Below are 20066 nucleotides of genomic sequence, written 5' to 3'. Positions count from 1 at the left end.
TTTAACTCCGTGTTGCGAATTCAAATTGTCAATATCTGACCCAATGACAAAATACACCTCAAAGATTTGACAGAAAATTGCATTTTTAGGCATACGTTCTCCACATCACATCTTTGTATAGCCTATCGTGTGCTGAAAAATGGTGTTAAACCCTACAACAACAAATTCACATCACATCTAGATTAGTTTTTGCTGTTTTTATGCTTCTGCAAACTTTGAAATCAGAGAAGGAAATGTAGTTATGATTATCGGTACGGTTGTCATGTCTATGGCTTTTTACAGTCGATGACTTCTTAAGCAGCAATCCAGGAATAGAAACTGAGTAGATTTCCTTTCTTGGAGTTTAACGTATCTTACTTTACGTGGTGTTTGATTGACAATAATATCATTATCGTAGACATCGTTTTGAATCTCAATTACTCGCTGTAACTCAGGTAAGTATAAGTAAAATGTCCATTTTGACAGTTCTTTCTTCATATCGTCCAATCTATAATTTTGTTTTACCAATGAGAACCATATTTCCTCAGTTTAGATTTTTTTTTTTTGAATGATGCTTCGGACGTTCAAAATAATCGCATCGCTTAAACGCACTATATACGCAAACGTACTTATATATTGTCATACAAAAGAGGTATTTATTATTGAGACATATGGTTTTTCTTTTGTTTGGGAATCATTTGAGTAGTGTCTCATTTCCGGGGGATGTTAGCAGTTTTGAAAAGTTTTTTTTTTATGTCTATGTCTTCAGAACAAACCTTAACTTGTACCATACGTAACTTCGTGATTATAGTGTCTGTAAGCAGAATTACCCGGTCGCATTTTTACAGATAAAAAGAGAAAAACATTTTCTTAGCAAATATTAATACTCCATGCGCTATGCTTAATTTTCTTTCTCTTCATCCTGTTTAATATCTGAAAGACAACATTTTAAAATAATTCATTGAAAATTATAAATTAAAATTAAAAAAGCAGACTATTCAAAATAAAAAATAAAACTTGACAAATTCAAATTGAAGACTGAAAATAGATATTTAAAAGTTAAAACTTAAAAAGAAGCAAATTGAAAATGAAAAGTGATTATTAAAACAATACTGAAAAAATTAATAAGCAAATATCTGAAAATGAAATTTAGAACCTTAAATCTTAGAAATTAAAGTAAATGAATAGACGGCAATTTGAAGAAATTAAAATTAAAGAACTTAATTTAAAAATGAAACTGTAAAGGAACTTTTAAGAAAGTGAAGTTCAAAAAACTAAATTTCAAAAATGAAAAATGAAAAAGAAAGTTGGAAAAAATGAAATGAAAATTGAAACTGAAAATCAAGGAAACGAAATGTCTGAAAATGAAAATTGAAATACCCAAATATTTCGCTTCTAAAACAAGTTGAATGTAACTGCGAGTTTTAGAACGTGTCATATAACAATTATAATGACAAATATAAAAATGCGTGCAGTTTATTAACAACTCCTACGTTGTAGTTCTTATAGTATATATCTATATTTGTGCCGATAAGATATATACCTACAGATGTCTTTGTATGTGCGCGTGTGTGTGTGTGTGTGTGTGTGTGTGTGAATTAATTTTCCCCCTTTTACATACTATCCTCTTGATTAACAGTATATATGTGTATGTTTTTAACTAAAATTGGAGTATATTTGTAAATATTTTCGTTGCCTAGCAAATGTGAAGCTGTTGGATAATATATGACTGGGTGTTGGTTTCTATAACAACGTATTGGATAGTAAGTGTGGGATATTTATTGCTCCATGATATAATGTGGGGTTCTGGATAGTAGACAAATGTGTGATGGATAGAGTGTTGTTGGTGTATTTTGTGTATTGGCTAGTAGATAATTGGGGTTTGGGTGTTTTGGTTAGTAAGTGTAATTTTAACATTATGATACCAGTTAAGAGCATAGACAGCCATAATATACTACACGGATATTGTTAACATTACATTGCACCTTGGAAGAGAAAGAGATTAAGGGAGCATATTCAGACTCTACATCCTGAACTGAGAGAATGCATTTAACACCACGTTAGACAGATTCAAGTGAAACACAAAAACAGGTGCGTCCGAAACGGAGCGAAGGTTTTCATCATTGGTATCTTCATGTTTTAAGAAGAATAACTGCTTTGAAAATATTCAAACGGCCAGACACTGGTCAACTGAGAAGACATTATAAGACATATCAATTCACGACTTCTGTCACCATTGGCACATCAGATGTTATGGCTATACCAGTGTTCAAGACTTGGTGGATTACCAACTACTTTTCAATGATCTGATTCTACAAGAAGAACAGATTCCTTGAATTTATGATGTCATGTTTTCGTTTACCGAGATATTCTTTCTGGCAGATTTATGAACAGCAAACGCAAAGACATGACACATATTCAAACTTAAATCTTACATTTAACAGTATAAGATTAAGCAATCCGTCTAAATGTTCTGGAAGTCATTTTGGGGGGAACATGGAGGGTGAAACACAATATTTCTGAGCTAGTAAATGGCTTTTAATCAGAACCGATCTTGATTATCTTTTTCCAGTGGAGGTAGAAAGTGCTGGATATGAGTCAGTCGTGTCGCGTTCAGAAGCACTAGCGTGAACTTCTGTTCTCACTTTTCAAACAGTACGTATAGGTTACTAAATTTGTATGGGAAAATATAAACGAGTTTTTCGAATGGAAATACTGCACAACCTTGGGAGTTAGGTAAATCCATCCGACAAAACAAGTTCATATTTTCCGATGCAAATGGAGTAATTTTTTTATTATATGCTCATTTTCTTATACTACCTAAGGCTTAATTATATAAACAAAAATACACTACAAGGAACAAAGCAACTGAATGCATGCTGTATTCCAAACTACATACACAACCGCAGAGTCATCATTACACACGAACAACATTATTAATGCGCACATAACGCCGCAAAGATAAATTTGAATTTTGTCGCGCGCTAGACATAACTTTTGAAAGAAAATGGCGTTTTAGTCTACTTTAAATTAAACTTGGATTCATATTGTAAATTAATGCGCATTACAACAACTTTTCCATTTGATCTGGAATGAATAGTTTGGTATTTGTGTCGATTATACTAAATTTCGTGATTATGGACTGGATTTCTCAGTGCCAATTCTATATGAAATATATAGGATTGAAGCAGATAGGGAGAAGCGTGTTGACATCTACAAGTGAGTTTATGTTCTGTCATTGAATATTTGAAATCATAATGTGGGAAAAATATGAAATCTTTCAACTGCAATTTATTGTTGTTTTAACTTTGAGTGTAGTAAGGAGGATGTAATTGCACTTGGAATATAGTCAAAATTACAGTACAATTTCGAAATGTGTAATCAAGCTTGAGAACTCATGACATGGCTCATGTAATTCGGTTTTGCACAACTAAGAAATTAAATTTTAAGGAAATTCAGGATGTAAAACTGTAAGTATATTTTTGCCATTCTTATTACCAGATAAAGAAGACAGCGTATTCCTTGTCACTTGCGTGTTGCTTGTAAGGACACTGTCTGACGTCTATAGCTAGCATAAATCCAAAACATTGTATCAAAAAAGTTAACGCGGAATATGCTAAAGCTGCTTGTATGTGGCAGTCATCGAAACATCTCGTTAAGGTCATTCAGAAAAAGATTTAATCAACCAAAACGTAAAGCGTCTACTACAAGAGTGTACCTGATTTGTTTACAAAGTAGATCCTAATACACTATTTGGCACACGTGAGTTCAATAAGAAGTTGAGAGCGAGTACAATATCGTAAAATGCTGAACAATTATGACAATGTAATAAATTAACGGAGAAAACATGAGCATATAATAATGGATGAGATAGACGTTGTTTGACCTATTATTATTCCTTGCAAATGTCTGATGGCTTCAGTGCAGTAAATTTTATATTTGACAAATCGTAAACATTGTTTTTACAATTTGCTGGATTAACTACATTGTTATAGTGCCCAAGTTAAATATCCAGATTCAGCCTAAGAGACCACAATAAATCAGAAAAAGTTCCCAAAAGCTTAATTTCTCCAAAACCGAAACATGGGTATGTGAAACAGGCATTTGACTAAAACTGTGCAGCCAATTGATGTGAACACCGGGAATGTTGACTAAAATTGACCATCCTTCAGAGATTACGTGTCCTCAGCGGCATACAAAATCCTGGGTCCAAGCACACATAAATATGAAGATTGATTTTGATGAGAACGATGCTGCCATACAGAGACCACTGACAGAAACATCAGTTATAAATGGTATATTTAAAAGACAACACTTCATCATTTATAAAAGGAACCTTCAACAGCATCAAAAGGGAGGCCCAATGCAAACTCATTTATCTGAAGGACTCGTGGCGGAGCAACATAGTAGATGAGATTTAGACCTATGCAAACAGAAATGACAGTGATGATTAAAAGACAATATACAGGCCACAGTCATCAGGAACATATAACAGCACTACAATATTCATCGACAAAGAAAGCGTACTGCAAAGATGGGAATACCACTTAAGCAACATTTTCAAGCTACAGTCAAATGCGAGGAACAGATTTCCGTCATAAACAAGACGTTCATCGACCTAACAAAAGCCTTTCACACAGTCAGTCAATGAGAAATATAGATCATAACAATATATGGATGCCCAGAGAAATTCATCATAATGATTTTGTAATTACATGATACAACAAATGTGTGGGAGAGCAAATGAATCAGTCTGCAAGCAAAACTGAAGGTCCACATAGCCACTGTGTTGCCGAACCCGTTGTATGCACGGTACAATGTAGAGACGCCATGCCGGAAAAATGCTGAACAATTTTCACAGGGACTGTCTGAGGAATCTGATGATGATAAGATGACACGACAGGGTCCCAGACTCAGAGGTTCTGACACGGGTTGTCATTCCAAGCATCCACACTCTGCTAATAACGTCACGGATGAGATGGACAGGCCACGTTACCAGGATGTCAGACGAGCGACTACCAAAACAAATCTAAGCTATTTCGCTGCTTCTTTTAATCTTCAAGAGGTTATTAATTATTTTATTATGACTCTATCTTTCTCTGTCTGTCTGTCTGTCTCTCTCTCTCTCTCTCTCTCTCTCTCTCTCTGGCCATCCAACCTATGTTACGTTTCTCTATATTCAAAAAGTTTTTTCACCATTTGGCGACTTGCTCGACTCTTGAAAGTATATACTATTAGAATTTGGAGGAAAATCTGGAGTATAATAAGGAATATATATGAAAGAACAGTCGTGGTTTACAAATACCTGTCTAGATGTTTCGATATCAAGCGAGGAGTTAGACAGGGAGGCGTGATGTCCTCCTTTTTGTATCTGATATTATAGACGAATTGCTACAGAACCTAGTAAAAAGAAAACTAGGTGTAAAATTTGAAGTTTAGATTGCCTGTGCCCGACGCATACAGATGAACTTAAATGGTTATTAAATGCTCCAGATAACTTACCTATAAATTATTTTCAAATATTCTAAAACATGGATCTCCTCTTGAACTTCATTAATCAAATCTCTCTCTCTCTCTCTCTCTCTCTCTCTCTCTCTCTCTCATGATCTGGCGCATGCCCAGGCACTGTAGCTTCACAAGTGGAACATATACCATTTCCCTGAAGTTCCCATATCCCTGGAATATGTGTGGAATCAGTGTTCTAGTGAAACAATTCAAATTACAGTCTAAAAACTATTCCGCTTTGTACCGTGCTGTGAAACTCTTTCAAGAATCTGGCTTGTGGATTTTGTTTTCAGCCTACTTGCCTATGGTCTGGTAACATTACACTCGAACATAAGTATTCAGCAAGTTAAAAATAATGACAAAAACGGAAATAAGTACTCATCCAAAATTACTAACGGTAATTCAGAGCGGTATTGGAACTTTAACGACTAGACCGGATATAATATGTACATTGAGACTGGGTGTGACGAGTGTTGAAGCAGTGTGTAAATGCCACGCTCATATCATGGTGGAAAGATTGTGCTACATTATCTTGGTTGCTGTATTACCTGATTACATTCAAGTGGCTAAAGAAGGTCGGTGCGAGTAAATGTATATCTATCTATCTATCTATCTATCTATCTATCTATCTATCTATCTATCTATCTGTATATCTGTCTATCCATATATCTACATACATACATAAATACAAACGAAAGCGTTAATTTATATATTCATCTACATACATGCTTACTTACATCTCACCGCTCCGGTGGCCTAGTGGTTAGAGCGTCCGCCTCCGGTGAGGGAGGTCGTGAGTTCGATCCCCGGTCGAGTCATACCAAAGACTTGCAAAAATGGTACCAGCAGCTGCCTCGCTTGGCGCTCAGCATTAAAATGTTAGTGGTAGGACTGGTTGGCCTGGTGTCAGGATAATGTGACTGGGTGGGACATCATGCTACATGTCTGCGGCATGATGCTCCTGTGCTAGACATTCTATAAACTGTCACACTGCAGACATTGCAGCGATATGAATGAAACATTGTTAAAGCTACGTTAAAAATCCAAATCACACACACACACACACACACGTACTTACACCTCAAGGAATTCCGTCCATGGGTGTACTTGTCCATCCATATTCGTGCTTACATGCATGCATAAATGAAGGCAAGCAAACAGATGCGTATCACAGACATGCATCCAGATATATGCATGCAAAAACTTACTCTGTACCTGTGTACATACATTAATGCATACACACACCGTATTATACGGATATAAAGTTTATTTTTAGTGTGTTGAAAAGTGTACATTTTCACCTTCTGTATCTGGCATTGTATACTTTGAATGTGTCTTATAGTGCATTGTAATGTTTAGCTACGAACAGATCGTGGAAAAGGCACAATAGATACTTGTGAATAAACATGCACGAACAAAGGCTTAAGACATGCTTTTGATTGAGATAAAAAGACTGTTCGATTTGATTTTGGTGTTTTTACGACACAGCAACACAAGTAGGTTGTTTAATATTGAGGTAATTGTAGTAAAGTACCTTGCTCATGGACATAACACAGTGGCCGACCTGGAATGTTCCGTTGACAGGATTCAAACGATCACCCTTTCCTTCGCAAGCCGGGCACGCCAACCATTTAGCCATATTAGCTGGAATTTTTAAGCTTGCGGTTCTCGAAAAAAAACACTCAACTAATTACAACGATGAAGTTCCTGCAAGACCTCAATAACGGGTAAAAGTAGAATATGTTCCTTTTTATGACACAATTTTTAGAAAAGGAGTTTTAAAATAGGTTCATATATTTCAAGTTTCAAAAGGCCTAAAGAGATGCTTGTTTTCATGTTCGTCCTGCTATCTTCTTTTGAGTGTGTGTATATATGATTTGGATTTCTCAGTCATATTGCAACGATGTCTGCAGTGTGGCAGTTTATAGTGATGTCTAGCACTGTAGCATCATGCCACAGACATTTAGCATCATGTCCCACCCAGTCACAATATCCCTAGCACTAACCTCTTAATGCTAAGCGCCTAAGTCTTTGGTATGATTCGGCCGTGGTTCGAACCCGCGACCTCCCACATCCGAGCACCCTCTCCCGTCTTCTTATCTTGTTCTTAATCTTATTGCTCTTCGTATTGTATTTTAATTAGCCTACTTCTCAACCTTCAACTTCTTTTGTTTTCTTCTTTTCTTACATCTACGCAACAAATTTCGTTTGCACAGATGGGGTCTTCAGATGCAGCGACAATGGGACATATGATAGCCTTGTCTGCTCAAGTTCCCTAGGCGAATTCGAAACCTGTTTTCTCCAACATCCCAACAGTATCATTACTAAGCTAAGGATTAATGATTCTGATTCGCGATGCTCCAAGGCAAATGGGAACTATAGTTTTGATGATAAGAAACTTCGTCTGACGGTTTATAATGGCTGCTTGGTCATAGCTGAAATGTGCAAGAATGTTTCAGGTAAGAAACGTTTATTCAAAGATTAGAGTGCAATATTTCTTCTCAGAGTTTGCATTCATGATGCTGAATAGGGGTCTAACCAATGAGACATATTTTGGAATTACAACACAATAGATCTTGAAGAGATTTTGAATGAACATAGTTGTATTATCTCATTTATGGTATGATTCTCATGGTTTCATTTGAGCATGGGTTATCCAAACCGGCAAAAATTGTTGGAATTCTTTTTGAAAGTTCAACTTTGTTCAATTTGTTTCTTTCTTTCTTTAATTTAAAATATATTAGTAAAGGAAAGCAAAAATAATGTCAATAATAGACGCTCCCAAGAGGAAGTCGTTATAAAATAATATTAGAAATTGATTTTGTTTGTAATTTTACAGGAATATTAGCTTTTCAAATGACATTTTATTGGGTAGTGCTGAAGCCCTTGATCATTTTGAAAGCCACGATAGTGTGTGTATATTTGTGTGTGTGTGTGTGTGTGTGTGTGTGTGTGTGTGTGCGTGCGTGCGCGCGCGCGATTCGGATTTTTAACGTAGCTTTAACAATTTTTCAGTCATATCGCTACGATGTCTGCAGTGCGACAGTTTATAGTGATGTCTAGCACTGGTGCATCATGCCGCAGACATGTAGCATGATGTCCCACCCAGTCACATTATCCTGACACCAGGCCGACCAGTCCTAACACTAACCTCTTAGTGCTGAGCGCCAAGCGAGGCAACTGTTTGTGCCATTTTTGACAGTGTTTGATATGACTCAGCCGGGGATCGAATCCACTATATTGCAACATAGCGAAAATATTTATATATACAGTTCTTGTACAATCAGATCTCAAAGTCAAAGAGAATATGGGGACAATACTGTGAATTTTTGAGGTCCACTCTTTGATCATGTATTAAAGCATGCAATGTTATGGATTAACTGGTCCAGTTCATATATTTTTATGTGACTTCTATTTAGGATAATATTTGGGGAAAAATCAATACGGTATATTTACAAAATCCTTTCAGATACCGTCACGTTGTCCGATGAGTCAGTGCAAACAAAGACTATTGTCTTGAAAGGTAAGTAAGAAGGAAATAAAGAAAATTAAATCACAAAGGGAACATTAAAAAGTTTTTTTTTTTCATACAAGTTTACTCAGTTCTATATAATATAGCTTATCTCTTAGATCGAAATAGGTGAAACCAAAGTGTCAATAATTTAAATGTTTGGAGGAAAATCTCAACTTTGAAGTTTCAAGTTAATTCTAATTATTCTTAAGAAAAGAACTGATGACGCTGTACAAAATCGCAGCAGAATAAAATAACATTGCAAAGAAATCTTAGGTCATGGCCTCACTTGCCAGCAGGAATACTAGTATATAGAGACCCTGGGTGGCCGAGGGGCCTAAGGCGTTCGCTTTTACAGATCTCTAACATCTAACTTCTGTCTGCGTGGGTTTGAGTCTCGGCTCTGCCAGCTTTGGTATCTGAGAAAGTTAACCAGTAGCTTCCCGCGTGTAGGTGGTTCTTTCCCATGTTCTTCCTCCACTAAATGTACTGACCGCCATGTAAAGCCTATCATGCACTGAAAAATGGCGTTAAACCTATAAAGGTCAAACTAAACCAAATTATTATATCATTTTAAGTTGAAACTTATTTTCACTGCATTACTAATTGCACTAACTTTATTAATGAATGCACTCACTGTATTACTAATTGCATTCACTGTGTTAATAATTGTACTCACGATATTAATATCTGAGCTCACTGTATTATTAACTGCACTTACGGTATTACTAATTGAACTCACTGCATTACTAATTGCACTCACTGTATTACTAACTGCACTCACTTTGTTACTAATTGCACTCACTGTATTATTAATTGCACTCATGGTATTACTAACTGCACTCATGGTATTACTAATTGCACTCATGGTATTAGTAATTGCACTTACTGTATTACTAAATGAATTAACTGTATTAGTAATTGCACTCGTGTTATTACTAATTGCAATCATGGTATTATTAATTGTACTCACGGTATTACTAATTGAGCACACTAAATTACTAATTGCACACACTGTATTACTAATTGCACTCACTCTATTAGGAATTGCACTCATTGTATTTGGAATTGCACTCACGGTATTACTAATTGAATTCACTGTATTAGTAATTGCACTCATGGTATTATTACTTGCACTCACTGTATTACAAATTGCACTCACTGTGCTAATAGCTGCACTCACTGTATTACTAACTTCACTCAAGATATTACTAATTGCACTCACTGTACTAGTAATTGCACTCACTGTATTACTAATTGCACTCACTTTGTTACTAATTGTACTCACTGTATTATTAATTGCACTCATGGTATTACTAATTGCACTCACGGTATTATTAATTGAATTCAGTGTATTAGTAATTGCACCCATTGTATTACGAATTGAACTCATGGTATTACTAACTGAATTCACGGTATTAGTAATTGCACTCATGGTATTACTACTTGCACTCACTGTATTACAAATTGTACTTACTTTGCTACTAATTGCACTCACTGTATTACTAACTTCACTCATGATATTACTAATTGCACTCACTGTATTACTAATGCATGTCTATAATAACTAAAGTTCATTAAAAACTAAATTATAATCTGCACAAGTTTTATTTAATCCTAGTTAGACGCCTTGGAGCTTTGGAAACGGAAAGACAAATAAAACTGAATAGATGTTGTCTAAACCCATTATGGTGCCATGCGTTATACAGTCACACTAGCATATCGATAACTGCTACGACTCTATGGTCTTAGACTAAGAAACTGAAAAAAGCAAAACCAACACGTTTTGTAAAATTTAATAACTACTTTGATTCTATAAGTTACAAAGTGAAAGTTTAAACTTTAAGCATAGTGACTTAACACCCAAATAATCCTACAAGTTCTATGACAAGTCCAAAAATATAAATGAATTCCTATCTTGAATGTGTTCATGTACCAGTAGTCTTGAATGTGCCAATGTACATATAGTCTTGCTGTATCACTATGATATAATCAAGAACGTTTTTGAATGAATTACAAATAATCCCAAAATAGTGATATAGTCCAAAGTGTTTATGAGCAATTTGTTTGTCTATAGAAATATTAATTTAACTAATTAATCCACAAATTATAACTGAACACAACTCAATATGATTGCACTAGACTGATATTTAAATAGGAATGAATAATTTTGTTTACTTCATTCTTGTATACATCCCCACTCGACCTATGTCGCAAGTGTATTTTCGGGAAAAAAAGTTCAATGATCTTAATGAGAAATTACACCAAACTGTCAACAAGGTCATGCATCTTAATGAGAAATTACACCAAACTGTCAACACGGTCATCTTAATGAGAACTTACACCAAACTGTCAACAAGGTCAGGCATCTTAATGAGAACTTACACCAAACTGTCAACAAGGTCAGGCATCTTAGTGAGAAATTACACCAAACTGTCAACAAGGTCATCTTAATGAGAACTTACACCAAACTGTCAACAAGGTCAGGCATCTTAATGAGAACTTACACCAAACTGTCAACAAGGTCAGGCATCTTAATGAGAAATTACACCAAACTGTCAACAAGGTCAGACCTTGAACCTAAATTCAAATAAACATCAGGACAGAACTCAGGCAGATAATAGAATTCCGAAGGAAAATACAAAGGTCCTGAATTCAAATCCAAGTAAACATAATTTTAATTAATGACATTAGTCAGGTAGGCTCAAACTCCTACCTTTAATTACGGACAAATGTCAAGCACAAAATACACATTGAATTTACATAATAAAAACGCATGACCTAAAACTTATTTTCCAGTCTTCAACTCTCTCGTTACGCAGCTAACCTCACCCATTGCCGTCGGACAGCCTAATAAATGGACACAAAATGTAACTGTCGACATTAGTTTTCCCCCCTTTCTAAATTTATTCCGTGCTTTTTCAAAGAGTATTTGCATTTTGTTTATTAACGAAACGTTCCGTTTCCGTCGTGATAATTAGATATATTTAGAAAATCTTGAAATTATCGCGGACCTTCAAAATGTATATTCACACCCTATGATGACTTACATTTAGAACTAATTTACACAATTCGTAAATATATATATATATATATATATATATATATATATATATATATATATATATATATATATATATATATATATTTATTTATTTATTTATTTATTTATTTACCGCCAACATCATATAATGAGGCCTGTGGACGAATGTTGGTTGCATAACAGGTGTTAAGTGTAGTGTTGTCTTAAGTTGCAACCATGGGAACTTACCATCAGTAGCGTACAAACCGGGAGGGAGGGGGCGGACTGGGCGCCAGAGGTCGTGAGGCGTCCAAAGCTGTAGATGATAGAATTTAAATGTCATTAAAAGTCACAAAATGGCATTAAATTGGAGGAACATCATTGGCGACCAGGGCTCCACCACGGGCCCTGCTGTGAGAGCTCAAATTGCTCCCGAAACCCTCTAGCTGGTGGGAATGGGCGCCGTGTACGCTACTGGCCCCAGACGCCATTTGCCCTTAGTACGCCACTGCTTAGCTTTAAAAAAAATGGACAGTTTACAAAGAAAAGTGCTTTCAAAATTTCAGAACTGAAATAATATCGATTAAAAGTACACTCTTTAAGCACTCAGATTTCAGATTCATCTTACAAGTATTAGACCGCCATGTTGAGGGTTATTATAGCGACCGTACAATATAGGGATAATTATGAAGACGAGTTTCGTTATCTGTTCAGATGTCCATTATTTACTCATCTAAGATATAGGAAGAGCCGGATCAAGTCAAGTGTTGTGGCGGGGGATAATTTCCAAAATTGGTCCTGACTTTCCTCAAAAGGGCACCAAAGCAAAAGTCTGTTTCTATTTACTCAAGTGTGCATAATACCCATTAATCGTGAGCAAGAATAAAACGATCGTCAAATTTCAACTGACAAATGAGTGTAATTTTGTGTGTGTACGGTTTTGTGGGAGGATATCCTGTAGGGGTGTCTGGAAATCCCATACCCACCCTCAAATTAATTCTACTGTTAAATGCACATTTCAAGTAATTGAGGCAGCTGTATTACTCTTTTTAATCAGCATTTTCACACCCACCCACCCACACCCTTATATATATATATATATATATATAGAGAGAGAGAGAGAGAGAGAGAGAGAGAGAGAGAGAGAGAGAGAGATATATATATGTGTGTGTGTGTGTGTGTGTGTGTGTGTGTGTGAATGTAATTTAACATGTATGCATATATTTATATCCATATGTAAAATATGAAGGTGAAAAATTATGTACTCTTGTACTTGCATATGCTTTCAATTCATTCTTTTTTGCTATGCATTAAGTTAGATTCCTACTTGGCTTGTTAAGTTTTAGCAAATTTCAGATTCATTTGTCACAAATATTTTGATCTCCATCTCGATCGCAGATTATATAGAAAAATACACAGTTACCCATTTTTGACCATTCTCTATAGTTTCCATTATTTAATCGTTATATAGATCAATGAGTATGCATATTTCATGTACATTGTGGAATGTTTGTTCTTTATGGTGTTTTTTTAAAATTTTAATTGAGTCTAGGTTGTACATTTTGTTGGATTATAATTAAGAAAATATAGATACAGGGAGGTTTTTAGCGGTGAAAACCAGTTTGATTTTGTAACCCCCATGAAATATTATCCTTTAAGTTCGTCGAACCGCTCCAGACTCTACAGCGGACGTCAAATTGTCGCCTGTACTATATACATCCGGGAAAAATTGGGAAAAATAAATAGTATAATTGAATGATGTCGCGTAATTTACACATCTGTCTGTTAAGTTAATACAATTATTGTACAGTGTTAGTAATCCGTGCTGTTGTCCGGAACTAGAAACAATAATACTTCCTGCCTTTTTCAATCTGGCAAGTAGGACAGCGGAAATCTGATTTTAATCAGATAGTACCTTTTCAATCGTAAGCTTGGTTGGCTACTGTCAGTTGACCATTGACAGCCGTATGACTCGATCGGGGATCGAACCCACGACCTCACGCATCCGAGGCAGACGCTCTAACCACTACTCCACCGGAGCGGTCGACAATAGTAAGTAGTAAATTGAAAGAAGTTTGTAATCAGACATGTTTCAAAAAATGGGGACGTCTTCACGTTAATTACAGTGAAACGTTTCTTCAAAATCTCATAGGGACTTTCCGAGATATATCTATTTTCATTCAAATTCACGAAAGATAACTTTTCCCAAACTCATTATTATTCATGCTATCTTAATTTGTTAAACTATATCTTCAATGCTGTATACAAAATTGAAATCTTCAATAACTTACGCTATCTGAATCCTTTGAGCAAAATATGTAACTCATTAGTAACGACGCTTAAAAGAAGATACCATCAAGTTTCAAGCAAAATCATGTAAAATGATAATACTCATTTGTACAATTATTGGAATAGTTTTAGCAACATAAAGAAAAAGAATTTAAATGATTTATATAAAATTTAAATTTGTTTAATTATAACCTCACATCAGACAGATCGTTTGATAGGTCACGGGTCACGTTTGAAGTCTCTAACTTAAATAAATTTACAAGTTCACTTCTAACAGAACCTTTTAATTTGATTTTTCAAATACTAAATTTAAAGCTTAACTTCTTTTTTATTTTGCAAAATCTTCTGTGTCTTTACAATTTTAAAAATAAATTTTATTACAAAAAATATAATTTATAATTTCATTACTGATTCTATTTGTATTTAAATCACATGTAAATGACTTTATTTGAAATAAAAAATATTAGTTCACGTTTGCCGTTTTTATCTTTGACTTGAAATAATTATAACACAAAGGGACGGTAATTACAATGCCATATGTTTTATTCAAATGCTTATAATATTTTAACTGGTTTCAAATTTCGTCCAAATGCTTACCTTCTATCAAAATACATTACCCTCAATTTATAACTTAAATCTCACTTTAATATGCACAGTATCAAATAACTTCTATTAATTAATTCTACCCAGTGTTCATCAAACCATAAATAAGGTTTCTTTTCAAGACCCAGACAAATGATAATATATGGTACATTACCAAACATACGAGTCGGAGTAAATACAATACAGTCTGAACGCAGACAGGAAGGAAGAAACATTCTTTGAATGCTAACTTTCGTTGCTGTTGAGTCATTTTACAACTAAATATTTTTAGAGCTAGGACTGATAAAGCATCTTCATTTAGCAAACTTGACATTGCTTTTTATTCCAAGTCTTTTCAAACGACACAACTTTGGATAAATTTGGTTTAGCGAATAATTAAGTTTCACTCTAAGACCGCATTTTCACTCCTACATTTCTATAAACGGTAACATTCTTCCGACGCTAAAATAACCAGTCTTATATACAAAGGATCGTCAATGGAAGTTCACATAACATTAAAATTTTGAAAATAGTTAAATAATTTTTGTGTTACATTGTAGTAACGAGATAGATGTTAAGTCTTCTTTTCTGTTTAATTTGACTTTGATATCCTGTGTATGATGTTTTTGTTGCCGCTGCAACTGCTACAATTGCTACAACGCATGATCACATGTTAGTTTTGTTATATACATATATTTCTTCGATAATAATGCAGATCGCAAACTCTTTTCCCAATTGGCAAATGCTCCTAATCTGACTGCTTTTGTGGATCCTAGTCCCACAACATATAAACCAGGTACAAAGACACTATATCTTTTTTATAAATCTCTCTCTCTCTCTCTCTCTCTCTCTCTCTCTCTCTCTCTCTCTCTCTCTCTCAAATATCCACATACATGTTTGAGTGTTTCCGGTAATATTCGTCAGTTTTATAATGTTTCAAAAAATGAAATTTCATATCTCTAAAAAGTCATTTCGTTATTTTCTGATACGAAAATAATCACATCTGGAAACAGACTAAACAGGGTTCGAGGGTCCGGCCTCCCGACGTCTGTCTGTCTGTCTGTCTGTCTCTTATACATGAGACATGGAAACTATTAAAAGTTATTTCAAAAAAAACATAAAAACCAAACACACACACACACAAACATATATATATATATATATATATATATATATATATATATATATATATATATATATATATATATATATATATATATATATACATTGATATATAGACAGATACTGATAGCATTTCTGATTTATATTACTTCAGAATATTTCTGCTATTAGCTGTTAGAACAATACCAGCTGATTCTACTGCTGCCGCTTCTTTTATAATTATTCATATTTATTGCTACTTATATTACTGTTAACATTGTTGACTTAATGGTGCTTAATACGCAGTATGTTAATGTCCATGAGAAAGATAACGAAGGAAGAATGAAAATTAGTGGAGATTGAGGGAGGCGATAACGGCTACGATGAATATCGTCAGAACTATTATACTCTATTTGAAGAGAAAGTGTCAAATGTGGCATATGTTTTCCTATTTTCAGTTGCTATTTTGATACCCGTTATTCTCTTTGTGTGTCTGGTGGCTGTCCTAGTGTTCGCATGTATCATTTGTCACAGGTAATCATCATACAATCTCCTGTAGAGAGTTTGTAGACATATCAGGTTTTCAAAGCAGCAAGTTTTAAAATAGATCGAAGGACTATATATATAACTTCAAATATCAAGTAAAACAAAGCTACAAGACTGTCTCGTGTGCCACAGATATTTCAAAACCTTCTATGATCACATACTTCATATAATGTCATCTATGTGTTAAAACTGATCTATGTGTGATTAATAGTATGACCAGTGCCGGATTACCCATTAAGGACACTGATCACGTGCATATAACACCAGCGAACAGAGACACCAGAAAAACTCAGATTAATTGTTGGTAATAAAATTGAATTAATTATATATGACCATTTCGATATGCATGTAAGATTATTTTGATTTACAATGATTGCATCACTGATATTTTCACACCTTTTTAGCTTTAAATTTTTTTCTTTTCCGCTTCACATTTTGAGTGGGAGGCACCATACTATTTTCTGTAGTTATGTCCTGAAAGGCCTTAATCCGGCATTGTGCATAACACTAGGACTTACATTCGTTCGTCTTACTGGGGATCGGGTGAAACAGACTTTTCTAATTTATCATATAACCTTCCTAAGCATGAAGGTCATTATGGATTAAATTATGTTTATCTTTAAAAGACTATAATAGTCCGAACTAACGATTTGCTGTCTTGATGTATTTTAAAACCATTTTCTTCTATTCCACTATCCGTTGCCATTATTGCACATTTTTCAAGACATTTAAGTAGAATTAAAATTGTACGTGACTTTTAACGTCCTTAACAAGTCATTCGGTTATTGCAGACATGCAACATTGTCTTGTTCATCGTATTAAAAATCCGATACGAATTTTATGCTTGGGTAGGATCGATTGTATTTTCTGAAACCTCGAAGAAAATGTTACAAGGTTAGAAATGCATTCTAATGTAAAGCTGATTTTTTTTTAATGTTAAACATTACATAACAGTTGGAATAAGATTTTAAAATTCAATTTGTTTCTTCATTTTTCAAATTAAATGAATTAAATGAATTTCAATAATAGCAACTTTACCTTTTTGTCAGAAAAGATAGACGTGCATGTTGCAGACAAATGCTGCTGTTTAGAGATATGAAGCCCTCCACAGGAGAATGTAGCTGGTTGACGGAATCTAGCCCAGGTCCAGTATATGCTGTGCCATTGCTCAAAACGGGATCAGCTAAGACAGCATATTTTGAAGAAGTCTACTGTGTCGCGGATGACGGAACCAAAACACCATTTCCGGATCCGACATATGACCACACTCTTGTTAAAGGATCTTATGATATTTGTAGTGTAGATGGTAACTACAGTGATCTGAAGACACTACATTACATCGCTGTTGTAAACGAAAAGTAGTGCAGAATATGAAACGTGATATAACCTGTGACAGTTGTATTTGTGGTTAGAATTATTCTTTTGATTATTCAGTGTGACCTCGTATGCATTACTTTCATCGGCTTCTTTCTTCGTCATATTAAGTATGTACAGATTTTGCAGTTTACATATATTTATCCAATAGTCTCGTAATAATCACTGTTTTAACCCTGTCGAATAATAGGTAATAAACACTCCTGCGTATTCTTTGCAATTATGTCGTCTATTTGTGTGTTTAATTCTTTTGTGCAACTAAAAGGGTTGTTCTTAGTCAGAATAGTACGTAAATTTAGACTGGATACATATATGCACACATCAATGCACTCCAGCTTGTCTGATTTGTACGATTGCAGTCCAGTCACTACAAATGTACACTGTCATCATAAATCGTTAGAATTTATAGCTTCAAACCACATTCTTTTCGTCCTTAATCATGGCCGGATATGACGTCAATTACGTACCAGTTCTGATTTGCAATGGCATTTTCCAAACGGTATAAATGGAGCTGATCAAAGCTTCCGATTGAAATTCATGTAAATATCATACTTAATAGAGCTTGCTTTTATTTGACCTTGTCTGGCGATGCTTTGTCTACCTAATTAAGCAGATCTCATGGGTAAAAGTTGATGATAGTACAGTCTATGTCAATACGCCACTTTATGCTATGAAACTGGACATACACGAACAAAGATCAATTGCAACATGACTCGTAACATCCCGACTGGTGAATTCTTCTTATCCCTTCTCCCCAACCAAAAACATTACAGTCCATTTAATATTAACCTTCAACCTAATGCAGTATATAATTTTGATATGTGCAGTTTATATTCTGAAGTTTACATAAGGAATTACACGTGTGATTTACTAGAACTAAACAAAATATTATAAGCAATTTTAACATGTTACTTCACTTGATTTTCTGAGCTATTATATATCTCTTAATATACCTCTTTGAATTCATATCAATGAATCATCCTTGAGTACACAAGAAGTGAATTCAATATGGTATCAAGAGTATGTCGTAGTCGATGAATCTAGAATTTTAGTACAAGGACTCAAATAACGAACTGTTTGCGGTGTGTGTGGGGGTGGGTGGGTGTGATTTGGATCTTTAACGTAGTTTTAACAATTATAAGATCATATCTTGACGATGTCTGCAGTGTGGCAGTTTATGATGATGTCTGGCACTGGGGGCATCATGCTGCAGACATGCAGCATCATCTCCCACCAAGTCACGATATCCTTACACCAGGCCGACATGTCCTAACACTAACCTCTTAATGCAGAGCGCCTAGCAAGGTGGCTGTTTGTAATATTTTTATAAGTCTTTTGCATGACTCGGCCGATGTTCGAACCCGCACCCTCTCACATCTGAGGCTGACGTTCTAACTACTTAGTCCGCCGGAGCGGTACGAACTGTTTTTTGAAAGGTCTATGGTTCTAAAGTAATTCTAACTGACCGTCCAAAGAAGAGAGAGAGAGAGAGAGAGAGAGAGAGAGAGAGAGAGAGAGCAGTGGTGTCATTAGGGGAGGGGTTGCGGACCGGGTGACACCATCAGAGGGGGTTAAACCAAAATGACTGTCTATAAAAATTTTGAATTTTTATGCAGGAAGGAGTTCAATGGGGGTGACACGTTGAGTTACTTCACTGGGTGAGACGTTCATTCACTCGGTCAATACACAGCTACCAGGAACAATCATAACTCCGATCAAAGTACAAAAAATGATATCAACGGTAGTTTTCAATGTTTAGAACTTTATTTCGCTTTAACAGAGTTTATAAGGAATCATGCTTTCAGGGTGGAAAACCGAATTTCAATAACTCCACATGGTAAGAAGTTGTGAAGCTGTCTTGAACGGTACCAAACGGTACTGATTCCTGAGACGAAGAGATGACTGATTGACTGTTAGGAACTCTACCAAGCGATGACAGGTACAGAAGCGATTGCAGCGATCAAACACAGTATGGAAACTGAGGACCAAAAAAGGGTCGTAAAAGAGGTTACTAGTACCGTAAGAAACACAAAATTTACATTAAATATCTCGGTACACAGAATAATATGTGCACCGGTATTGATATTCAATGTTAATTAAAACGTTCAAGACCAATCAGTTCTATTGAAACCGGTAAACTGGTAGGCATATGCCTGA

At 35.1% G+C, this 20066-nt stretch overlaps 2 protein-coding genes across 6 annotated transcripts; one reads left to right on the top strand and one right to left on the bottom strand.

Annotated features, from left to right (window-relative positions):
• Positions 1-5824: 5824 nt before the first annotated feature.
• Positions 5825-18119, top strand: LOC149780522 (uncharacterized). Of its 5 annotated transcripts, none has more exons than XM_089937521.1 (6): positions 5825-6059; positions 7701-7943; positions 8954-9007; positions 15604-15684; positions 16448-16523; positions 17585-18119. In XM_089937521.1, exons 1-6 carry the CDS (start codon positions 5840-5842, stop codon positions 17895-17897), a joined length of 987 nt encoding a protein of 328 aa, XP_089793647.1. In that variant the 5' UTR covers positions 5825-5839; the 3' UTR covers positions 17898-18119. The 5 variants fall into 5 exon arrangements, with proteins under 5 accessions (XP_089793647.1, XP_089793652.1, XP_089793651.1 ...); XM_089937526.1 differs by having other exon boundaries at positions 17590-17728; XM_089937525.1 differs by lacking the exon at positions 7701-7943.
• Positions 9016-11012, bottom strand: LOC149780523 (uncharacterized). The gene has a single exon (XM_089937527.1). It carries the CDS (start codon positions 10512-10514, stop codon positions 9564-9566), a length of 951 nt encoding a protein of 316 aa, XP_089793653.1. The 5' UTR covers positions 10515-11012; the 3' UTR covers positions 9016-9563.
• Positions 18120-20066: the final 1947 nt, after the last annotated feature.

This window comes from Sinohyriopsis cumingii, chromosome 16 (assembly GCF_028554795.1).
Source record: "Sinohyriopsis cumingii isolate HCF-2022 chromosome 16, ASM2855479v2, whole genome shotgun sequence".
NCBI lineage: Eukaryota > Metazoa > Mollusca > Bivalvia > Unionida > Unionidae > Sinohyriopsis > Sinohyriopsis cumingii.
This window is presented reverse-complemented; position numbering and strand designations above follow the sequence as displayed.

Excerpts from the sequence above, each read along its gene's own strand:
- LOC149780523 (XM_089937527.1), bottom strand. The coding sequence starts at position 10,514 with ATGAGTGAAGTTAGTAATACAGTGAGTGCAATTAGTAGCAAAGTAAGT.
- LOC149780522 (XM_089937521.1), top strand. The coding sequence starts at position 5,840 with ATGACAAAAACGGAAATAAGTACTCATCCAAAATTACTAACGGTAATT. Across the intron at positions 6,060-7,700 it reads CATTCAAGTGGCTAAAGAAG|ATGGGGTCTTCAGATGCAGC; the intron begins GTCGGTGCGAGT and ends TCGTTTGCACAG. Across the intron at positions 7,944-8,953 it reads AATGTGCAAGAATGTTTCAG|ATACCGTCACGTTGTCCGAT; the intron begins GTAAGAAACGTT and ends AAATCCTTTCAG.